The 19,854-nt window shown below is 35.9% G+C and overlaps 2 protein-coding genes across 3 annotated transcripts; one reads left to right on the forward strand and one right to left on the reverse strand.

The window, feature by feature from the left end:
- Positions 1 to 1,974: 1,974 nt before the first annotated feature.
- Positions 1,975 to 12,561, reverse strand: LOC112569877 (pre-mRNA-processing factor 39-like). Of its 2 annotated transcripts, none has more exons than XM_025247921.1 (15): positions 12,423 to 12,561; positions 10,656 to 10,831; positions 10,011 to 10,136; positions 8,622 to 8,737; positions 8,336 to 8,503; positions 7,954 to 8,143; positions 6,197 to 6,307; positions 5,872 to 6,036; positions 5,443 to 5,569; positions 5,017 to 5,225; positions 4,415 to 4,474; positions 4,072 to 4,253; positions 3,237 to 3,314; positions 2,916 to 3,042; positions 1,975 to 2,428 (listed from the first exon to the last, which is right to left on the reverse strand). In XM_025247921.1, exons 1-15 carry the CDS (start codon positions 12,466 to 12,468, stop codon positions 2,342 to 2,344), a joined length of 1,968 nt encoding a protein of 655 aa, XP_025103706.1. In that variant the 5' UTR covers positions 12,469 to 12,561; the 3' UTR covers positions 1,975 to 2,341. The 2 variants fall into 2 exon arrangements, with proteins under 2 accessions (XP_025103706.1, XP_025103704.1); XM_025247919.1 differs by having other exon boundaries at positions 10,656 to 10,867; positions 12,423 to 12,516.
- Positions 12,562 to 12,792: 231 nt separating this feature from the next.
- Positions 12,793 to 19,417, forward strand: LOC112569878 (transmembrane protein 179-like). Its single transcript, XM_025247922.1, has 4 exons — positions 12,793 to 13,113; positions 13,522 to 13,662; positions 15,027 to 15,111; positions 15,570 to 19,417. Exons 1-4 carry the CDS (start codon positions 12,821 to 12,823, stop codon positions 15,738 to 15,740), a joined length of 690 nt encoding a protein of 229 aa, XP_025103707.1. The 5' UTR covers positions 12,793 to 12,820; the 3' UTR covers positions 15,741 to 19,417.
- Positions 19,418 to 19,854: the final 437 nt, after the last annotated feature.

Consider the following 19,854-nt stretch of genomic DNA (forward strand, 5'->3'; position numbering starts at 1 on the left):
GTGGGTGAAGTTGCTTTTTCCCATGGGTAAAATCTGGAATTATTAATTTAGCTTGATAAAAAAGAACTTCATCTTCAATGTTGAAACCTCTGTCGGCCATAATTACATCTCCTGGTAACAAGTTGGACAATAAAGAAGTATTTTCAATGATGTGTTTGTCTGAAGCCCTGCCACCAAATGCATCTGAAATGTAGCTGATTGAACCTTGTGGTGCGATCCCAATCAGGTATTTGGCAGAATGATATTTTTTATAGTTGGAATAAACTTGGATCTGATTGGTTTGGCCCGAGGGTTTCTGTGCTTCAAGTTCAAAACAGTCAACAATAACAGCAACTTTATCTTTAAAGTTTTCTCTAAAGCACATAGGCATAGACAGTTTCAGAGCTTCTCTTGAAGGCCAGTGCAACAAAAAAGACAACCGTGCTACAAGTACATCAAGAGTTCTATGAAAACTCCTTTGCACAGTTGACACGGATACTTTCAGCTGATACCCTATATCCTGGAATTGGTAGTTCAGTCTGATCTTAATTAAACACAGCAAAAACTCTTGCTCTTTGGACAGTGACTGTGTTTGATTAGACATGTATGGCTCTACCGTTCTGAAAATAAGGTCCATTACTGCCAATGAAGGAAGTCCCGTGTAGATTGGAACTTTAGCTTCATCTTCAACATACACCTGTCTTTCATAAATAGAACAATGTTGTCTGTTTTTAACTGAATCAAGAAGTCTGGTCTCAGAGTCCTGCATGATTGCATCCATATTTAGTCCAGTCAAATCTGTTTGAGTGTTCTGATCATTTGAACATGAATCTTCTATGCCACCATGTAAACTTTCTTCGCAAGCACTTGAGCAACCAAAATCTGTTTGAGTGTTCTGATCATTTGAACATGAATCTTCTATGTCACCATGTAAACTTTCTTCGCAAGCACTTGAGCAACCAAAATCACTTTCACATAATTTTTCTTCCTGGCTTGTCTCACTGCTGATTGATTTTCGCTTCTTGCTTGCAGTATGTAGAGTAGGGACGGATGCATTACTTCTTTTGCGAGACACAAGCCTCAAATACCTGTTTTTCGAAGTCTCAGCTTCTGAGCAAGTACTTGATCGCTCATGTCCCAAGTGTAGAGTGGGAAGCCACAAAGGGCTGTTCCGGAAATTCACATATGCTGGCTTTCCTAGACACAAGAATAAACAACCCATGAATTACATCTTTGTGATATTAACTACCAAAAAATAATAATAATCAGCACTGAAACAAAATAAACCAAATTCACGTCTAAAAAGAAAAATAATGGAGTAGAAATAACATTTTTTATCCTCTCTCTCTATAGCTATAGTTTATTAGTCGTGGTCATGCATAATGAAAGTCTTGTTTTGATGTTCACTCAAATCACGTGAACTGTCACCAACCTACAATGAAGAAAATATTTATCACAATGTGTACAACATGCAGAACAATGTTAAATACTTTAGCAATTTGGAAAGCGTCTGGTTTCTTACTGCCAACAAAGTGTTTCGAACAGATAACTATTTTGTTCCACTTCTCTTCTGTTGTAATATCCTCTCGGTAAAGCAGACGACGTCGTTCTTCTGTAAGTTTTCTTGTTTCGTCGCCTTGGTTCAAAATAATTTTGGGTATCTTATGAAAAGATACATCTAGAGGAACATTTCGTTTACTGCAGGGCTTGTTTCCGCATCCTTTTATACCGCAGACGACCATGATAACCGATCAGTTGCCAGCAAGCTTCCGTAACCACTGCTTTAGTTGGGAAAGAAAAATGGCCGCTGAAGCAGCTCGCAAAAACTGATGACGTCACGTGAAAACCACCCATTGGTAATACTGAAGCTGGAATTGTATGTGGATTCCAGCTTTGCTCATGAAAATATTTGTTTAAAAAGAGAACTCAATGAAATGTACAAGTGATGTAAGCAAAGAAAAAAAAAAATGCTCACTGAAAAGAAACTGCATATAATTTTGTATTTTTAGCTTATTTAATGCTAAATGCATATAGGAAGGCTCCAATCAATTCAAGCAATCCATCCATGTTTACAAATGTTGACACAAATATCTTTACTTCAAAAAACAATTAATCCAATTTCGCAATCAAAACAAATAATATATTTCATTTGGATTTTTCATCCACATTTTTACAATATCCAAGAGGTGTGATAGGAAAAGCAGTTTTAACAATTCTTTATTTTTAAAAGAACAGTTTGCTCTAAAGCAGCTTTTGAAACCTCCCACAACAAAGTGCTAATGGGGTTGATCATTCTAGATGTAGTCATGTACAAATGATGGACAAATGCCTGTGTTTGATGAAATTGTAGTTACACCATAGTTCAGTAATAATTATAACCACTGTTGTAACTGGGTGGTGGCGGTGGTGGAGGAGGATATCCCCACTGTGAGTGGTATGTCTGGTAAGTCTGCAATAAATGAAAAATAAATTTCTAAAACATTGATTGCAAATAAGCTGATGATGTACACCAAAAATATGTAAAACATTTGCACCTTTAGACTGACAGAAATAAATCACAGATTGGCATTTTCTGTCATCCCAGGGCAATGCATAAAACAGGCAATATGGTAGCTATGACTGGAGTGATATGGTTAAGGCTGAAATAACAGATGGCCCATAAAACAGCCTCTTTCAAAATTTACTTATTTTGCAAGAGTTCTGCAGAAGAAGTCTTTTAAAATATACAAGTTTTTTTCAGCATGCAACATTTGCAAACAAGTCATAAAAGAGCAAACTGTCAGTTGGGTTGGGTAGGGGAAGTAGTCCTAATAGAGATGATATTTATATAGCAAAATATATTGGCGAAGAATTTTTGGGTTGTAACTAGAAGGAGGTCATAATCAGGAAGGTCTCAATAAAGAGGTTTTACTGTATTTGAATATAAATATACTTACAGGATATGAACCCCATCCAGGATAGCCAGTGTATGATGGGGCTTGTTCTGCGATCACACCTACTGATGGATCTGCATTTCCATTAGGAGTTGAATCTGATTTCACTTTCTTTTCAGCAGGTTCATCACTAATCAGAAAAAGAAATGAGACTACATTTTACCATAACATGAATGACAATGGAAAAAATAGGTTTACATCATTCTTTTCAAATTAGGTAATGATATGGAACCAATCTAAATATAACAAATGTCTATATTGAATCATTCACAAACTAGGCAAGGATAAAAAATCTAAGGGACATCAGTGAAAGCAAATTGTTACCCTGTTTCTGAGTTTTTCCTCTTGCCACTATTCATGTCTTTCACTAGTTTCTGATGTTCATCATATGCTTCTGTTATCCTGTAGAAAGAATAGAAAAAAAAATGATGAAAACTTTGTGATGCCCGAGCTCAACATGTTTTTAATTTTTCTTCTTTTTTATGTTAAGAAATGTTGCACTTCTGCCATCTTCCAACATCATGCACAAGACAATGCTATTCTTTTTAAATTATGACCATCAAATAAAAGAAACATAGCAGAAGTATTTCACAAATTACAGAAGATGTAGAAACAACGAAATGAAATCAAACAGATGTGATTAATCTGGGTTTATCAATGTTTACGGTTCTTCTGTATCCTGGATACTGTAACCCTGAATGCAAATCATGAAGATGTAAAACAGCCAAAGAGTTTGCACTGGCAGCATGTTTTGTTCACCACTGAATATGGGCAGTCTGGACGAGCAAGAGTTGCCAGCAAGCTATGACTGGTTCTACTAATGGCTTTTCATGCAAGTAATGTACAATCTATAATTAAACCTTGTTGCAAAATAGTAAAATATAAGTGGCAAAAGAATCATTATGTGTCTGCAATGAAAAAGTACTGAGTTTGTTCAACAGTTTTATGCACTTTTACACAGTACCGTTAATAATAGATCTTTTATTTTGGGGTCACAGTAAAGAATGAGAAATTGTCAAAATTTCGTCTCAAGAAATTTATAGCAGGGGTACTCAGCACCATCTGCTACTTGCTCTCTCTTCTGATATTTTTTTTGGCCTTATAGTCCATATTTGCTCCCAGCTTGGAAAACAAAGAACAACCCACTCTTGCTCCTAACCTGCGTATGCATGTACCAAAGTCTTCCAAAAATTCCATACGCCGCTGAGAAATCTTGACCTTGAATTCTAGAGACAGGTCACTGGATAGAACAGTCTGAAAGACATCAAGGACATGCTCTTCATCCACTGGCTGAGCTTGATATTCAACATCTAGCATCTGCAGGAAAAGGCGTTCATTTTGCTGCAACATATAATTAAATTCAATCGCTAATGTATAAAACTGAGTAAAATGAAAGTGCTAAGCAAATAGTCCTTTTCTATTTTTCTGGTAGAAATAGATGGATCTTAAATAGGTTTACATTTAATCATGAAAATATGACATGTATCTTTGTAGGTACTTACCTTGTCTAACTCAACAGCCTCTTTTATTATTTGCCTAGCCCTTTCTGTATCTCCACGGACCTGCACAGCAATACAGTACGTTTACATGTACAAAGAGTAACCAAAAAAAAGCACTTCCTGCAAAATATTATTATTCATAGCATTTAATCCTTCATGACTGTCAGTAATGAGTGCGAGTGTCAGAGTAGGGGGAAGAAAAAAGAGGAGGTTGGGAGACAGTTGGTGGCCAAAAGCGTCAGTCACCATGACTGTAACATGTGTTGTAGGCTTTGTATCTTGACTCTGACTTACCTCTCTCTGGAGTTTACACTTATTGACAAGGCTGCTGGTGGATTTCTCCAATTTACTCCCTGTATCAGTGCATGCATATGTTTGTTGAGATGCATTTGATGTCTACCCTAAAAAGAGGTACAATCATGCACCTTTGCTGTATATAAAATGCTTAGAGTCCAGTTTGTTTTGGGAGAAGGGGAGAAGGAGAAGGAGAAGGTGGTATATAAAAAAGTTGTATTATTATTATTTAATAAAGGGAGGGAAGGAAATGGTGGTGGTGGTGGGATGGAACAGAAAAAGAGAGAGGAAAATAAAGCACCTCCTCTTACCTTCTGTAAATATCGAGTATATTTAATAGAAAAAAAGGTGCGTGATTTGTTGCTAGTTGTTTTTTCTATGTACTCCTGAAATAAACGTTCAGCCTCAGCATGGTTTCCTTGCCGCCGCTCCAAGCTGATGCGTCGCATGGCAACCATAACAAGACCAGGTACATTTTTGTCTAAAAGAGACAAAATCTCTTGAGCAGTTTTGTAGTTACCTGGAAGAAACAAAGCCCATGTTCACAGAAGCACAGATGTGCATGTAAATATATAATGAGCTATTTATCTTAAAAATAACCCAGCTGACATCGCCTTCTAGTGTCTGAAAAAGTCATGTAACACACATAAGTCATCACTGTCTTAAATGTTTTTTTGCAAACCATGTTAACTCACCCTTCCTTAGTTCAGAGATTATATAAAGCACTGCCAGTATACCTTGTCTTTCTTCAAATGCAGCCCATGCCAAGTGAATATAAGGTTTCTTAGGCAGATGAATCTCACAAGCTCTCCTGTAAACATTTCTTACTCCCTCGATACTATGTTGTTCCAGATATTTGGCATACTGCAAGAAAGTGGATACTTTAGGTCTGGAACTGAAAACTGCTTTCTAAACTAGGAGAAAATAGCAACAGTGAAACACTAAGCAAGATTATCATTAAAAAATGCTTTTCAAAGTTTGGCCTTTAACTAAGCACATCCACATAGAAATGCACACCCACGCCCACTCACAGAAGCAACAGAAAATGGCCTCCTTCAACACTGAAAATTCTTCCTTCATGATAAAGATTATAACAAAGCATGGAATGTCTTTTAACCCAAAGTCTCCAGCATAGTGCACATTTAATAGCTTAACAGTATAGTCACCTTCATCCAGAAGTCTTCATACAATGCACAGGCAATCATACAACGCTCAAACAGAACCACAATCCTCTGATGGCTGCCAGTGCCGATCTCAAAGTCCAGATATTCACGCCAATTTTTTAGCTGAGCACGTTCAAGAGGTTTTACATGAAAGTAAGGTCTTCGGATCTGTGGCAATGAAAAAAAAAACAAAAAACAAAAACACCCACGATATCATACAACCAAAAATAGATTTTAAAATTTAGGAAAGTATGATGAGATACTTCATTAGAAATTTGTTATATAATTGATATAATCTACTAAACGCATGTTCTAAAGTAATACTTACTGCCTCTTCAAAGGTCCATCGTTTGCTGACTTCACTTTCATTCTGTTTAAACACCGCCTCCCTTATTTCAATGACCTTTGCCCTTACTTTCTTTATTTCAGCTTCATCAATCTGCATAAAGAGCCACAAAAATATCTAAACACTTCTAGCTTAAAAGGCCAACTCAGGTCAATTAATAAAACTAATCTCAAAATTACTGATAGAAAATAACATGAATATTAGTCTGTTAAAGTGTTACTTTCTGTATTCTTCACAGAGGAAAAGGAAGAAGCATACAAAGAATGGTCCAGATTCTAATGTCACTGACAACCACAGCCTACACAAGAGCTTTGAGCAAATGCTGACAAAATACTGCCGTAAACAATTTTTTATGATGTGACTACCGTTGTGATGCTGCAGACCATGAGGTTTTGATCTCTTAAGGTCTGACACGTCCACTCTCACCCACCATCCCCCCAAAAATTACCTTTAACATGATATCGCTAATTTTTTTTAGATCAACTATTTTGCACTTGAATAGAAGTTCAAAAGTGCTTTTACTGCACATTTCACGCTATAAGTTGCCATGGAAATGATCCAAAATGGCATCCAAACTGACACTTTTAAATTTTTAATGAATTTTGTTGTTGTTGTAAAATTGTGTTAGCATTTAAGAAATTTTGATTTAAAAAAATGTTTAGATAAGTATAAAGAAAATCTCAACCAAATTTCAGGTCTGTATTACATATCAATAAAAAGTTATAAGGTTTTCAAGTAAACAAGCTAACAAAAGCAAAAAAACACAAAAAACAACAACAAAAAAACCAACAACAACACACAAAAAAAAACTGAGAAAACTAGAAAAGCAAAGGTGAAAGCTTAGTAATTCCATTTTATCTAAGCCTTTTATGTAATTTATGTGTTTGATGGAAAATTCAGCCACCTTTTAATGTTTTCCTACATATAACTAATAAAATTAATTATTTCACTATTAGAAAAGTCAGAATGGACACTGTTGTGTCCAAAAGTTGACTAGGCTGCAAATTTCCTAGGAGTTATACACAATTGCCAGTCTGCACACACTCTGTTTGTTACATTTGGTTTGAGTAAGACAACCCAACCCCCACCCAACCTTTGTTCCTTAGACAGCTTGTGTTGAGGGCTATGGCCAGAGATATGTGTGTGTGCATGCATGAGACATTCTATTTTTTCTTCTTGACAACCAGGGCAAGGGTTTGACTCACATGTAACAGAATCACCATTGTGACATAGCTATTTTAGTGACAAAATATACATATTTCTAGATGGTTTTATGAAAAAAACCACCTGGACAGTGGATAGAAGACATGCTGAATGCTCATTGAAAACATATCTGTTTACAAAATACTATCCCTGAATTACTATTCCTAACTCCCTGGCAATACTGTCATGCTAACCATCACGCAACGACTCCATCTTACACTGTTTATAGTATCTACATCCCTTCCTCTATTGCTTTATGCCCTACTCTTGTACCTCATCTATGTCCACTGGCATTTATCTCTCTTTTATCATTATTGGTCTGTGCAGTGAGTGTGATCTATCTTGGTTGTGATGCTGCGTGTTATAAGGTCCCATTATTATTAACATTCATAATATGCCATAATCTCAAAATGGCAAAAAAATTAAAATTTTGTCAAATGTGGGGTGGGGGTGGGAGATGTGTCTGGCCTTAAGAACATCTGAGAACTTAGATTCTTAATCTAAAAACCTACAGCAGCAATCTATCTGGCACTAACCGAAGTATCCATTCCTGGTGGAGCATCAGTACCGGGTGGCCCGTCTATTCCCAGAGCAACATCAAGTCCCACATCCTCATCATCGCCTGTGTAGTTGTGAGTTTTGACCACCACCTCCTGCCGCACTCGCAGAAACTCATCCAAGTCTAGAACATCTTTGGGATGATGTTTGTTGATATGAGCCTTGAAACTACCAACCAAAAGTATCCATAATGTAATACTCATTATTAATCATATTTTGTTCCATTCAATATGTGTAAAATTTCTAGTATGTGCAAAGAGGTAAACCTCCTTCACTTCAATCCAAACAACTGTAACAATAAAAGTACATTCTTCCTGTAATTCTGACTGCATGCCAACCTCTGAAATGAAAATGCTGTACCTGTCAAAGTGGTGGCTATATAACTGTGTGGGGACTCGAAGCAATCTGTCATAAAGGCTAGTGACTGCACGCAACCGCTCTTTGGATTTTTCCCATGATAAGTATGAGTCCCACAGCTTGTCTGAACGAAAGTCTGTTCCAGCTGCTGCAATAGCCCGCTCATAAAGCCTATTAAGGAAGCAAGAGAAACATGATCACCTTAATTGAAAGCAATCTCACTCATTGATGGATAAAACATCTTCAATTGCATCAAATGTGAGTATTTTTTTTTTAAGTCCTGACTTACTTTCTCAGCTTTTCTTCTGAATTCTCTTCAGCATTAAACTCTGTGGTATAGAAGGTGACATAGTGCAACCAGAGGTCAATGCTAAGCGGTATTGCCTTGAGTCCCCGTTCAAATACCTGCAACATTGCAAGCCATAGAAAGACAATGTTAAAACCCAGATAATGCAGGCACTAGGATCTCCTTCAAAACGGTTGCAAAATCGGAACAGTATGACAGACCCGTATGTCAAGGAACGATTGCACCGAGTGCCAATGTCAGAGGAGTGCATCAGCACTGCCACATGACGAGGCATTACCCTTTCAAAAGTTGGCTGCTCACAAAGCTGGACCTCACATCTTCGTGCCACCTGCAGTCCGAGAAGTCTGGCGTAGCAGCAGTGGTTTTGATGGGACAAGGCCCTCCCGGGCAGAGGTCATGCTATAGTGGAGAAAACGTTCTGCTTTTATTGACACACCCAAACGTTTTGGTCACTGCTTTTTTTCTAAAAGAACAGGAGTACAGATAGCGAGTCCATACATTTTGAGAGGGTGACAAGAGATTCCTTGAGAGACAGGCCATGCATCTGTTGGCTCCCCTGAAATGGAACGGGCCATTAAAAAGTAAAACCTGTTAACATGCATGAAGAAAATTCACAGATTGCTCTCAGTTTTTTTTGTCAGGCTTGCAAGGCACAAAGTGATGTCCACAGTCAACCTTTTATTTCTGAAAAGCCTACAACTGTACAAAACCCAAAACAATTTTCAAGTCAGGGTCTAATCATATGCAGAACTGGACTACAACTATTGTAAGCTTTTCATCTCCCCCTCTTCCATGGATTTTTTTATTTTTTTTTAAATATTAAATTTACAATGAATAAAATTCACAAGCATATGCTATATATTGAAATATCACATTTAGAATTTAAAGCAATGGGATCAAATTATAATACAGCCTTATAAAATAATTAAATTTAAAAATGGCATGCTAGAATACGAAGTCAGTGTTGCAATGAAAACTATATACCTGCCTTTCTTGGGTATGTTTTATAACTTTTTTCGGTAAAAGGGTTGGGGGAGGATATTTATCCTGTTCTGAAAATGTTTATAAACAAGATACACATTCAAACTAGTTATAACTGATTCCATATAGACATAATAAGATTTAATGAAACTTTATATAGTTAATGTAGTCAGAAGTTTTGTATGACAGAATGTTGATAAATATGAGAATTTCTAAAATTGTACAAAGAACATATCATTTTAATAAACAAAAGACTTTAATGCATGATAATAGACTTTATGTCATCTTCAACTAAATGAGAGTAGGGCAAGATATGGAGAAAGACAGCGCTTAAGGGTGCTGTGTACAGAGGAATGTTATTAAAAATGACAATATGAACTTATGGCTTACTTCAGCAGCCTTTATGAGATCTCCATGCTTTTTGAACATATCACTGTATTTCTTCCAGTATCCATAACAGTATGGGTAACGTTGAAAGAAAGCCTCATAGGCAATGGAGCACGTCTTTTCATCACCCTGAGACAAAGACACAAAAAGCTCTTCATTCATCACTGGCTACTATATTTAAAAAATAAAATAAAAAGGGTTGGACTTAAAAATCTCATTATGAAAGTACAATCAGAATACTTTGAGTAAGAAATACCTCTAAAGCGTGTGTGTAAATATATTTACAAAAATAAACCTTCATTCAACAATCTGTTTGGTTCTTTTTTCTGACATACTTGTCAAATCTCTTGGTCTTACAGTAGAAAACAATCCTTAAACATCGGATTGGAGACTCTACTCTTTTGTCAGACCCCCTTCTTTCATCAGCCACTGTCTGCAAACCCTGCTTCCTTTTATTTATCAGCAGAATTTTTAGGCAAGTTTCATCTTCTTTTTCAATTATCCTTATAAATTTCCCATGCGAGAAATGATTAATTACAAACAACCAAGTATTTACATATACACACACATTATTTACACATTCCAAGGTCTCTTTCAATTGTATCTAATAAATATTTATGGCAACAGTTACATCCATCAGAAACTGACCTCTTGTTCTACGTACTGCAGAAGATAGGTCCAGCCAGTGAAGTCCATAGGGTTATCTTTTACAGCTTTCCAATATTTATCAAGCTCCGTCTCTTTTCTTTTTTCCTCTTCTGTTTTCTCCTCTTTGTTGGGCTTGGTTGGCTGTGTCTCATCTTCAGCAGGAGGCTGAGGCTCATCTGTAATACGGTGCAGTTCTGTTACGATCCTTAACTCTGTTGATTCATTATGTAACAGTGTTAACCCTTTATCCCAAATATCACTGAATTTCGTCTAAATGTTTTCTATCACCTGCATTCCATAATATGGCTTCTCAATATCTTTACTGTTCTACTAATTCCGTCCCAAAATTCAGTTCATGACCATGTATCCCTGGCATCTACTGTAACTGTGGCGATGTTAGTAAAATTTAAGACTAGTCTCATTAAAAGAGGATAAAAGAATTTTAACTCATAATCAAGCAGTAACAGCTTTCTCAAAAAAAAAAAAAAAAAAAAAAAAAATGAAGAAGGGAAAATGTGTTACAGGGCAAATTTATGTCAGTTGAATTTCAGCAACAATCTTATTTTTCAAACAAATGTTTTTAAGACACAAAACAGTTTGGAGTTTACACTTCACTAAAAACAAAACTGAACACATCAGAGAACTGACTTTTACATGCGTTTCATTTTTATCTGGAATCGGAAGAGAAGGAACACTTTAGTACAAAATCTTTCCAGTACAGGCATTTTAGTATTTTATGTTCCATGTAATATGTGTTTCACTACATGCTAAGCATAATCTATCGTGTATGGCATTTGGTTTGTCCTGGTCCTGCCGTCTTTAGTGGACATCTCCTGGAAGTATTCTCTGACAAGAATAATATTTTGCAATCAAATGGCGAGTCCATAAACAGAATACTTTACCTTCTTTCAAGATATTTGAGGTCACATGGGCTTTCTATGTGTATGCATGCATGTGTATAATAATGAGTCAATGCTGAAAGTATAACTTTGTGTTTTATCTTAGTTTGATTCTCATGAGAAGTGCAATCATTCTGTTGTGAATTTGGAAGCCCTTGGATTTTTATATTCTACAAAAAGCTAAAACCATTTAAAGAACCTCTGCAAAAAAAAAAAACCAACAAAACAAACAACCCAAGACATTTTGCATCTACTGTAAGTGTATCATGTACAAGTTTATTTTTGTATGTAATATCACAATATCTGCACTAAATCAAACATGCACTCAAAGCATGGTGAAAATGGAACTTGTGTTTTATGTAGGGACCATAGTTTTACCCTTGATTGCAGTCAGTACACTTGAGTACAAATTGCACTTTTGTAGGCAAACAGCTTATGTACTGATAGAAATAAAAAAAGGCATGACCCTCTAAACATTTTTCACTGTCAAAAAAAGCCTTTTCCACCATATGTATACTGCACATCCTCGAGAGGCAATGATTTTGAGAAAGCTTAAAGTGCTTTGGCTTTGGTTTCAACAGTCCGACAATCAGATAAGATATAGAACAGAGGAGATGGTGATGATCATGATAATATTAATAATAATAGTGCTGCTTACTAACCAACGTGTGATTAACAATGATCTACTTCTGAAGTCTAAAAGTAGCACACATTTTTGTTGAATCTTTGAACGAGCCTAATAAATTATTATTAGTCCGTACGCACGAAACACTTTCGAAAAATATGCTAAACAAAACGTCGTTCAGCTATTTATTTATTGCCACACATGCAAAATATAAACCGAGAAAGTTATTTCCTCCGAGATTACCTCGATTGCTTGCATCGGCGATTTCATTTTCTACGCTGTCTGCCATTTTAACTTTATAGTGTTCGCTTTCCTGCGTTGCACCAAATGAGAGTGTGGACGGCTGACAAGATACCGGTGAAACAATCAGCTTTTATTAAACAGCAAATATACTTGATCGAAAAAAAATGTTGGTTTGGTGCTATAACTGTACTGTTACTAATAAACAGAATTTTAAACTCTGGCGAAATAATGTAAGAAATAATATATCACATTATCCATGCCATATTAAGTAGCATGCGTCGGTTTGTTTTGAACTATTGTCGAACTCGCTGAAGTAACAAAACCATCTGCGAATAAGTTAATTTGAAGATAGCTCTTCCTAAGGAGATAGCGGAATCCGACACAAACAAGCGAAAGAAATGGGCATCCCAAACAAACTTCTTTTGGCACAAGTGACATTGTATGTCATCTCTTTTATTTTGTCCTTTTTTGTGTTCGTACCTATAAGCGTAAATCTTGGGCACTTCGGTGGTCATTGCCTTCTGTTTGCCACTGGGAACTGGACGAGTGACACAAATGCCGTTCTGCAGTCTGTGAACTGGGGTCCTGACGGCGCCTGCAACTTCCCCATCTTTACAGGCGTTTTCAGCATGCTAGTATCCATCATTTACGTAATATGGTACTCCATTTTCCTTTTAAAAGAGACTGACAGGTAATCTTTTATGAATTGATTGGTATTGATAATCATTCTTGAAGTGGAATCTTAAATCTGAATGGATTCTTAGATATTGTTTCAAATAATTGTCAAAAGTATTAATGCTGTTTTGCACTTCACTAAGTAGAGAAATGCATAAGTTTTGGTATGTTTCTGATTATCATTTGATCTGTTGGAAACGCGCACTTATTTTTTATAATCACAACTAATGATTAAAGAACTCTCAGGTGTCTTGAACTTAGTCTGCCTCTCACTGATCCCACATTGGCTGACCACATGTTAAACACCCTAATATTATATATTTTCTTGAGTGATGGTTATAAATGATCTCATTTGCAAGTTAAATTACAGTAAGTAATGAAGACAAAAAGTAAATAACATGATGGGATATGTTTTATTTTTCAGTTCCTGGTTAAATGCAGCTGTTTCTGCTTTCTTCAGCTTCATTCTTTTGATTTTTTCATTTGCATCATCTCTGACAGTCAGCTCAGGTTTTCATGACTGGTGTGACCTTGTAACCTCACCAAAAGCCAATATGCTTGTTAGGTAAATATCGCTGATGTACATATAAGCAAGACTGATATAAAATAGAACAATGTTCCATACAGTTTTGATACTGTTCACATAAATTTTAAACCATTATGAAAGAGATTAACAAGATTCTTTGCATCATTGCATTTGTTGTAATTGTGCTGGAGCTATTTAATTGATAAATCCTTTGGTTCTGATGAGTTTTCATTTGCAATACTTTTTTATGTACCATTTCTTCCATTTTCATATTTATACATGCATTTTTAAACCAAAAAAGTCTGCTTGAATTTACATTGAATATTTTTGTTAGGAAGGAATTTGAGTTTGTTGGGTGATGATAAAATGATAAAGATGTGATGCATCAAGAAAACCAAATCCTGTTTTTTTAATTGTTAAAAAAAGAGACTGATTCTTAAGCCATGTGCAGTCCTGGTTAGCTGCTTCATAGGACATACAACTTGACATCATCTATTAGTCACATTCTAATGGCAAAGAGTGTATCAACATTTAGACTGAAGATCAAAACAGGATAGGCCAGTCTCTTTGATTGCTCATTGATGACAGGGTTTTAATTCTAGCAGAAATGGTGGTCAGTCATTTTCAGTGGGAGTGAAATTAGCCATCCTGCTGTATAGAGGAAACTGTTTGTTTATAGCTGTTTGTTTATAGTCAGTCACTTTAAAAAATGCTATGAGTGTTGTGGGTCACTCCAGAACTCATTGGATAGAAGAAGTACCAAGCCAGAAAAAATTGGACTTCATTAGGAAAAGAGGACAGCAACAAAGATCCATCCTCTCCACAAAGTCTGAATTTGCACCATCCAGCAGGAGAGAATGGTTCAGCTTGGAGGGGGAAGGGAGGTGAAGATTTTTGTTAGATCAGATGGAAGCAGTTAGCAAAGTGGCACTTCATGTGTTCCTAACTACCCTCAAACTATTCTTTTCTATTTCAAAGTAAAAGTTCAGCCTTTAAGTTTGTTGTACAATGATGCCAGGATACTAATCACAAACAAAGTCTGCAGCAGAAATGGTGGACGCAGTCTACATGAAAATACTTTCAACCAGCTCATAAGCTATGAACAGACTGTCTGAGAACTGGACACTGTGGTCTCAACAACCTTCTCAAGAGGAAGGGCATAAAATTCCCAGGCCTGTTCCCCTTAAGTCTGGAGATCAGCTTCATCAGACAGCTGAGTCCATGGTCATCAAGGGACAGATGATTTTAAGACACAGTCCTTCATCAGATGTGAAAGAAGAACTAGCTATCCTTGATCCTCATGCCATCATTTGCTTTTAAAAAATGTCCATGTCAGAGTTAAATTTATGAGCCTGCAGCTATGGTACTGTTAAACATGCAAACATGATGATTTAAATTTGCAGTTGTGCAGATGGTGACTACATTCCTTTTGGAAAAGCCATTGATGTGGATACTACTTTCTTCTACACTGAATTTCAGATAACACAGGTAAAATTTCAGAGTGATATCCAGCATGACAAGATAGGAACTTGCAGTGAATGTTTGCATTCATTTTATGTTAAAAGCCAAGTGATTTAAGCAAGCTTGCATTTGTTAAATCAGATCAATTTGCTGTTGAGTGCCATGCGAACCTTAAATGTGCTATTTCCTTTTTGAGAAGCATGTTTGAGCAGGGATTAGATTAGGGTGTGCGTGTCTGGTGTATGCTGGAATTTATTATGCCATTCCATTTTTTTTAATGAAGTACTGATGGGGCAAAACCCTACAAAAAATAGCACTTTGAAATTTCCCATATTGCAAACAAGATGCAGCATGTAAAAATCCTGTTGTTTCTTAACTGTCTGGAGTAGTGACATGCTAGAATATAATAATGTTACTAAATGCCCGTGCTTTTTCTTTATGTGGTTAAAACATGCCAAAAAGAAAACTCATGCTTGTTTTTTCAGTTTGGCTGCTGGAGTTTCTGGATCTGCCAGCTCTTTCTATTTGCGCTAGCTGTCATGAAACTGTATCACTATCATCGCCAGGAGGCCTTACCTATCTCGTTCAACAGAGAGCGTCAGCGTCTTTTGCAGAAAGTGCAGGGCCAATCAGGAAATGAATATGTGAAAACATAAAAGAAGCAAATATTTTGCATTATTTAACTTTATTTGTAAATTTGCTTACTTATCACACATATAGTGATGCATAAGTATTAGTTTCTAATTTCTGCTTTACAAATAAAATAAGCATAGAAATATTTTATGTTGCACTGAAAACAATTGCATATTAAGTGTATTAAAACTTTTAAGTCCTTGAAAAATTATGTGTCCTCAACGTAAATTGTTTCCGTTTTAACCTTTCAGATTGCTTTTCCATTCCTTTAAGAGTGCCCTCCCCCCCCCCCCAAAAAAAAAATTAAGACACCCCCTCCCCCCAAAAATGTGACTTGCTCAGAATTCTTAATAGGATTTTAGTTGTGATAGTGTGCTACAGCTGTTTTTATTGAAACTGTCAGCAAAGAAAATTTCTATTCTATTATCCTCAGAATAACCAATAAAAATTTATTGAATTGCAACTGACGCAGATATATTGCATTCCACAGATGGTGTAGTCTGCTGCTTTTTTAACTGATTGAGTCCTATTTTCTTGTAAATTTAAAATATTTATTACTTTTATCTGCCATGATTAGATGTGGCACATTGCTGACTACAAAAGTTTTATGACTCATATGCATTGTATTTGAACTCAGATCAAATGAAGCACCCTGATGCATCTGCTTGTTTTAATATGTACCCAATTATTTTTATTACAAGATTTGATTAATTGATTTGATTAGCATATAATTACAAAAAGCTTAACAGTGACATTTGTTATACTGAAGTCAATTTAACTGTGCACATGAATTTTCTCTGGGTGTGTATAGAAGGAGGAAACATTTTAATAATATTATGCAGTATGTATGATGAAATTGCATCAAAAGTCATAAATTTAAGCATGCACAATCAGAAAAGGATATTTTTGAAAATTCTGTGCTAATGTCATTTCTATGAAGACATTTATTTTGTGAAGTTGAAAGAAAGAAGAGTTTTGATAAAGAGCAATATGAATTGTAATTTTTTTATCTCCTGCAAACAATATAAAGAAAAAAGGTTTACATTAGAGTATGTTAGAGGAATTCTTAAAAGCTTTATATTTTAGATGACAGACATTCTGCAACTTTTATATTTTACAAAATAGAGCAACATAAATGTCCAGTTTATGACATGTTGCAAGTGGGTGTTGCATGGAAGAGACAACAATCATGTGTGCCTGGGGTTGATGGTCATTCACCTCACTGTCAGATTGTCCCAGCCATGACCATGTCATCCCAAGATCACATTGTCCCATTGCTGAAAACTGAATTATCTCAGGTCCAAAAGATGCCTTGATCACTGATAACACAAGTAGTTATTAAGATTAGATATTGCCAACAGAGCTTAACGCTATTTGAATACAATATGCGAGCTCAGCTGCCTATTTTTAACAGAGCCATGTGAACAAGTTCAGCCACCAGTTTTACTAAACAAAAATGGTTATTTGGCAATACACATCCAGAGATCATATCACAGTAGTGTATAAACTCAATTTTTCTCTTTAAACAATTTTTTTTTTTAAGTTTATCATCATTTATTCATTAGTTCAAAGCATTATTTGCCTTCTGTTTCTGTCTGTTGCTATGTCTCTGTTTAATTGTTATGTGTTTGATGATACGCTATTTATTTTGACTTTTTTGCACATTGAGTCTGCAGTTGAGAAATATGCTATATAAATCCACTTTATTATTATGATATGCAGATGCATCAGTTTGGGTATTAATTTAGCTTGAAGTTCATCTTACTACAATAGTGTACTGTCATTCAGTGTAAGCCCTACTTCAAAAGAATCTTGATGTATTCCAAATATAGTGGATTGACCTGCATACAGACCTCTCCTCTCTGCATGCATAGATGAGATCAAGAAAACCTGAACGACATATCTAAATACGAACCACCAAATATAATAAAGAATAAATGAAGACTGTCATTTAGTCTGGACTAAACTGACAAGCTTTAAGTAGCCAGTAGATATTTGTTACCTTGTCCAGGCCAGTCTTTTGGAACTTGGACAATTCAGCTTTCGGTTTGGGGACAAAGTGGTTTTACTTGGGACGATATGGTCATAGCTGAGGTGATTTGACTCAGGCACAGTGAGGTGATATGGTTTTGGGGCGAAATGACTAGCTCCCTGATGGTCAGTACATTTTGTGTATTTGTAACTATAGTTTTTATGTTCAAACAATCCTGTTTCTTGTCAAACTATCCTAGTACCTAGTTTTGTTTTGATTTTGTGGATAGCACTCCTTTTATAGCATTCACTATATGGGGAACCAGAATGGCACTTACCCCAACTGTTGGCACATAATCTGCCCTAGGCAGCTGCAAAGTGAGTTTTAGGAGAAACCTGGGCAGAACATTTGTGAGTGGATGCTCTCGAGTAGCTTACCTTATTAGAATAGTTACATTGCACTGTCTTTAAGTCTTTGCTAGACCATCATGCCTTATTCTGCACTGTATCTTTTGGCGTTGTATGTACTTGTAACCATAGACGTCTATGTTGTAACTTTAAAAAACATGTTCCTAGCATCTGAATCTATATCTGTAAATTAATGCTTAGCATCATTCACTGTGCAGCATATTAAAGATTATCAGTGTGTTTAACCTTCTTAGCATGACATAAAACTATAACATTGCAATGACTGGCTTATAACTGAAGACTGTGAAGACTACAGTGTGGGAAGTTTGTTTTTTATCATTGCTGCTCTGAAGTAAACATTAGACCAAGAAACCCATACGTTTTTGGAAAGGAAAAAACATGAACTTTGCAATAAAGTAATGAAAAATCGCCTTTCTTGTGCTTCCCAGCAAAGCAGCAATTGTGGCCCATCGTGCTAAGAGGGTTTAAAAAAATATGCCATTGTCTTTCAATTCACTGCTGTTTGGCTATAAAGAAATTTAATGTTGAGTGCAATAATTAAAGGGCTGGAGAATTTGTTTTATAGGATATTGACCCACTTATATTCATAGATTGAAAGGTTTTTAGTTTGTATTTTGACAAATATAATGGACAGATTTTCAGAAAATCTTGATATTTTTGTTACGTGTCTTTGAAAAAGTGCAATGGTAAATGGTGCTATTTTTCCTTGATCAATATTTGTATGTAAAAGTCTTATCACTTGAAATAATTTTTGAATCATTTCATGTCTCGACTAGTTGGACATCTTAAATTTGCAAATCAAATAGATAAAAGAGGTTTTAATATCGTTATGAATTATTCTTCACTTGTGTTTGTCGGCATTGCTTCTTAGTGTTATAATCATCACATTCCATTTTCCAGGAGAGATAATAAAAATGTATAAGAAACAGCTGTGACAATTTTATGAACGCTACAGAATTATTCTAATCTATCCAGTTACTATTCATATGGCTAATGGGAGAAGGAAGTACAAATTTTAGACCAGTTATTGTCATGCAGGTTACTCTTGGCATTAATATTATTGACTGCTTACAAATTGTAGGTATTACTTCCTGTCACCAATACAGTGAAGATTGGCTGTCCTGGGCATGCTTTTCTTTCTCTGCATTGTTTGCAAGGTTGGCTGCTTTGCCGTCATATAGCCTTGGTTGCTGGCTCAGTGTAACACACCAACTTTCCCCCACCCCTCAAATCCTTGGAGTTTGTAATTGGCAAGTATTGTAAATATTTCAAGAATAATAAAGCTTGTGGCCATTTCATATTTTTGTCACGTTTTTTCTGGACCATTTTGTAGTAGTCAGTTTTGGCATAGAAATGTCATTTGTCCTTTGCCCGCCACTTTTTATTTTACTGTTCCCACACTGTGTCTTATTTTCATGGAAACCACCAAGGTCATGGCTTATCTTTTCTACTGATTTGCTAGTGCCTTTAGAAAGTATGTCTCTATCTCTCAGCATTTTGCTTTAACGTTGAGTTCTTTTGTTTTTAAAAATGGAGTCAGTCATTTTTTCCCCTCCAAATACATATTTTGATAACACTAATACAATGCTTTTGTATTGAAAATTGTGTGGGTTTATCCATCTGAATTGATGATAAAACTTCCATGATGAACTGGGCTCAGCTGAAAGGATTTTTGGTAATCTGCACATGCCCACACACACACACACTAGAAACTAGGGAACATGCTTGTGAAATATG

Source organism: Pomacea canaliculata, linkage group LG8 (genome assembly GCF_003073045.1).
Source record: "Pomacea canaliculata isolate SZHN2017 linkage group LG8, ASM307304v1, whole genome shotgun sequence".
Classification (NCBI taxonomy): domain Eukaryota; kingdom Metazoa; phylum Mollusca; class Gastropoda; order Architaenioglossa; family Ampullariidae; genus Pomacea; species Pomacea canaliculata.

Bases quoted from the DNA above. Each gene is read 5' to 3' on its own strand.
- LOC112569877 (XM_025247919.1), bottom strand. From the start codon at position 12,468: ATGGCAGACAGCGTAGAAAATGAAATCGCCGATGCAAGCAATCGAG. The intron at 4,475-5,016 runs GTAAGAGGAGGT...ATTGCTGTGCAG, and splicing joins ATACTCGATATTTACAGAAG to GTCCGTGGAGATACAGAAAG. The intron at 4,254-4,414 runs GTAAGTACCTAC...TATATGTTGCAG, and splicing joins AGGCTGTTGAGTTAGACAAG to CAAAATGAACGCCTTTTCCT.
- LOC112569878 (XM_025247922.1), top strand. From the start codon at position 12,821: ATGGGCATCCCAAACAAACTTCTTTTGGCACAAGTGACATTGTATGTC. The intron at 13,663-15,026 runs GTAAATATCGCT...TTAAATTTGCAG, and splicing joins AAAGCCAATATGCTTGTTAG to TTGTGCAGATGGTGACTACA. The intron at 15,112-15,569 runs GTAAAATTTCAG...TTGTTTTTTCAG, and splicing joins CTGAATTTCAGATAACACAG to TTTGGCTGCTGGAGTTTCTG.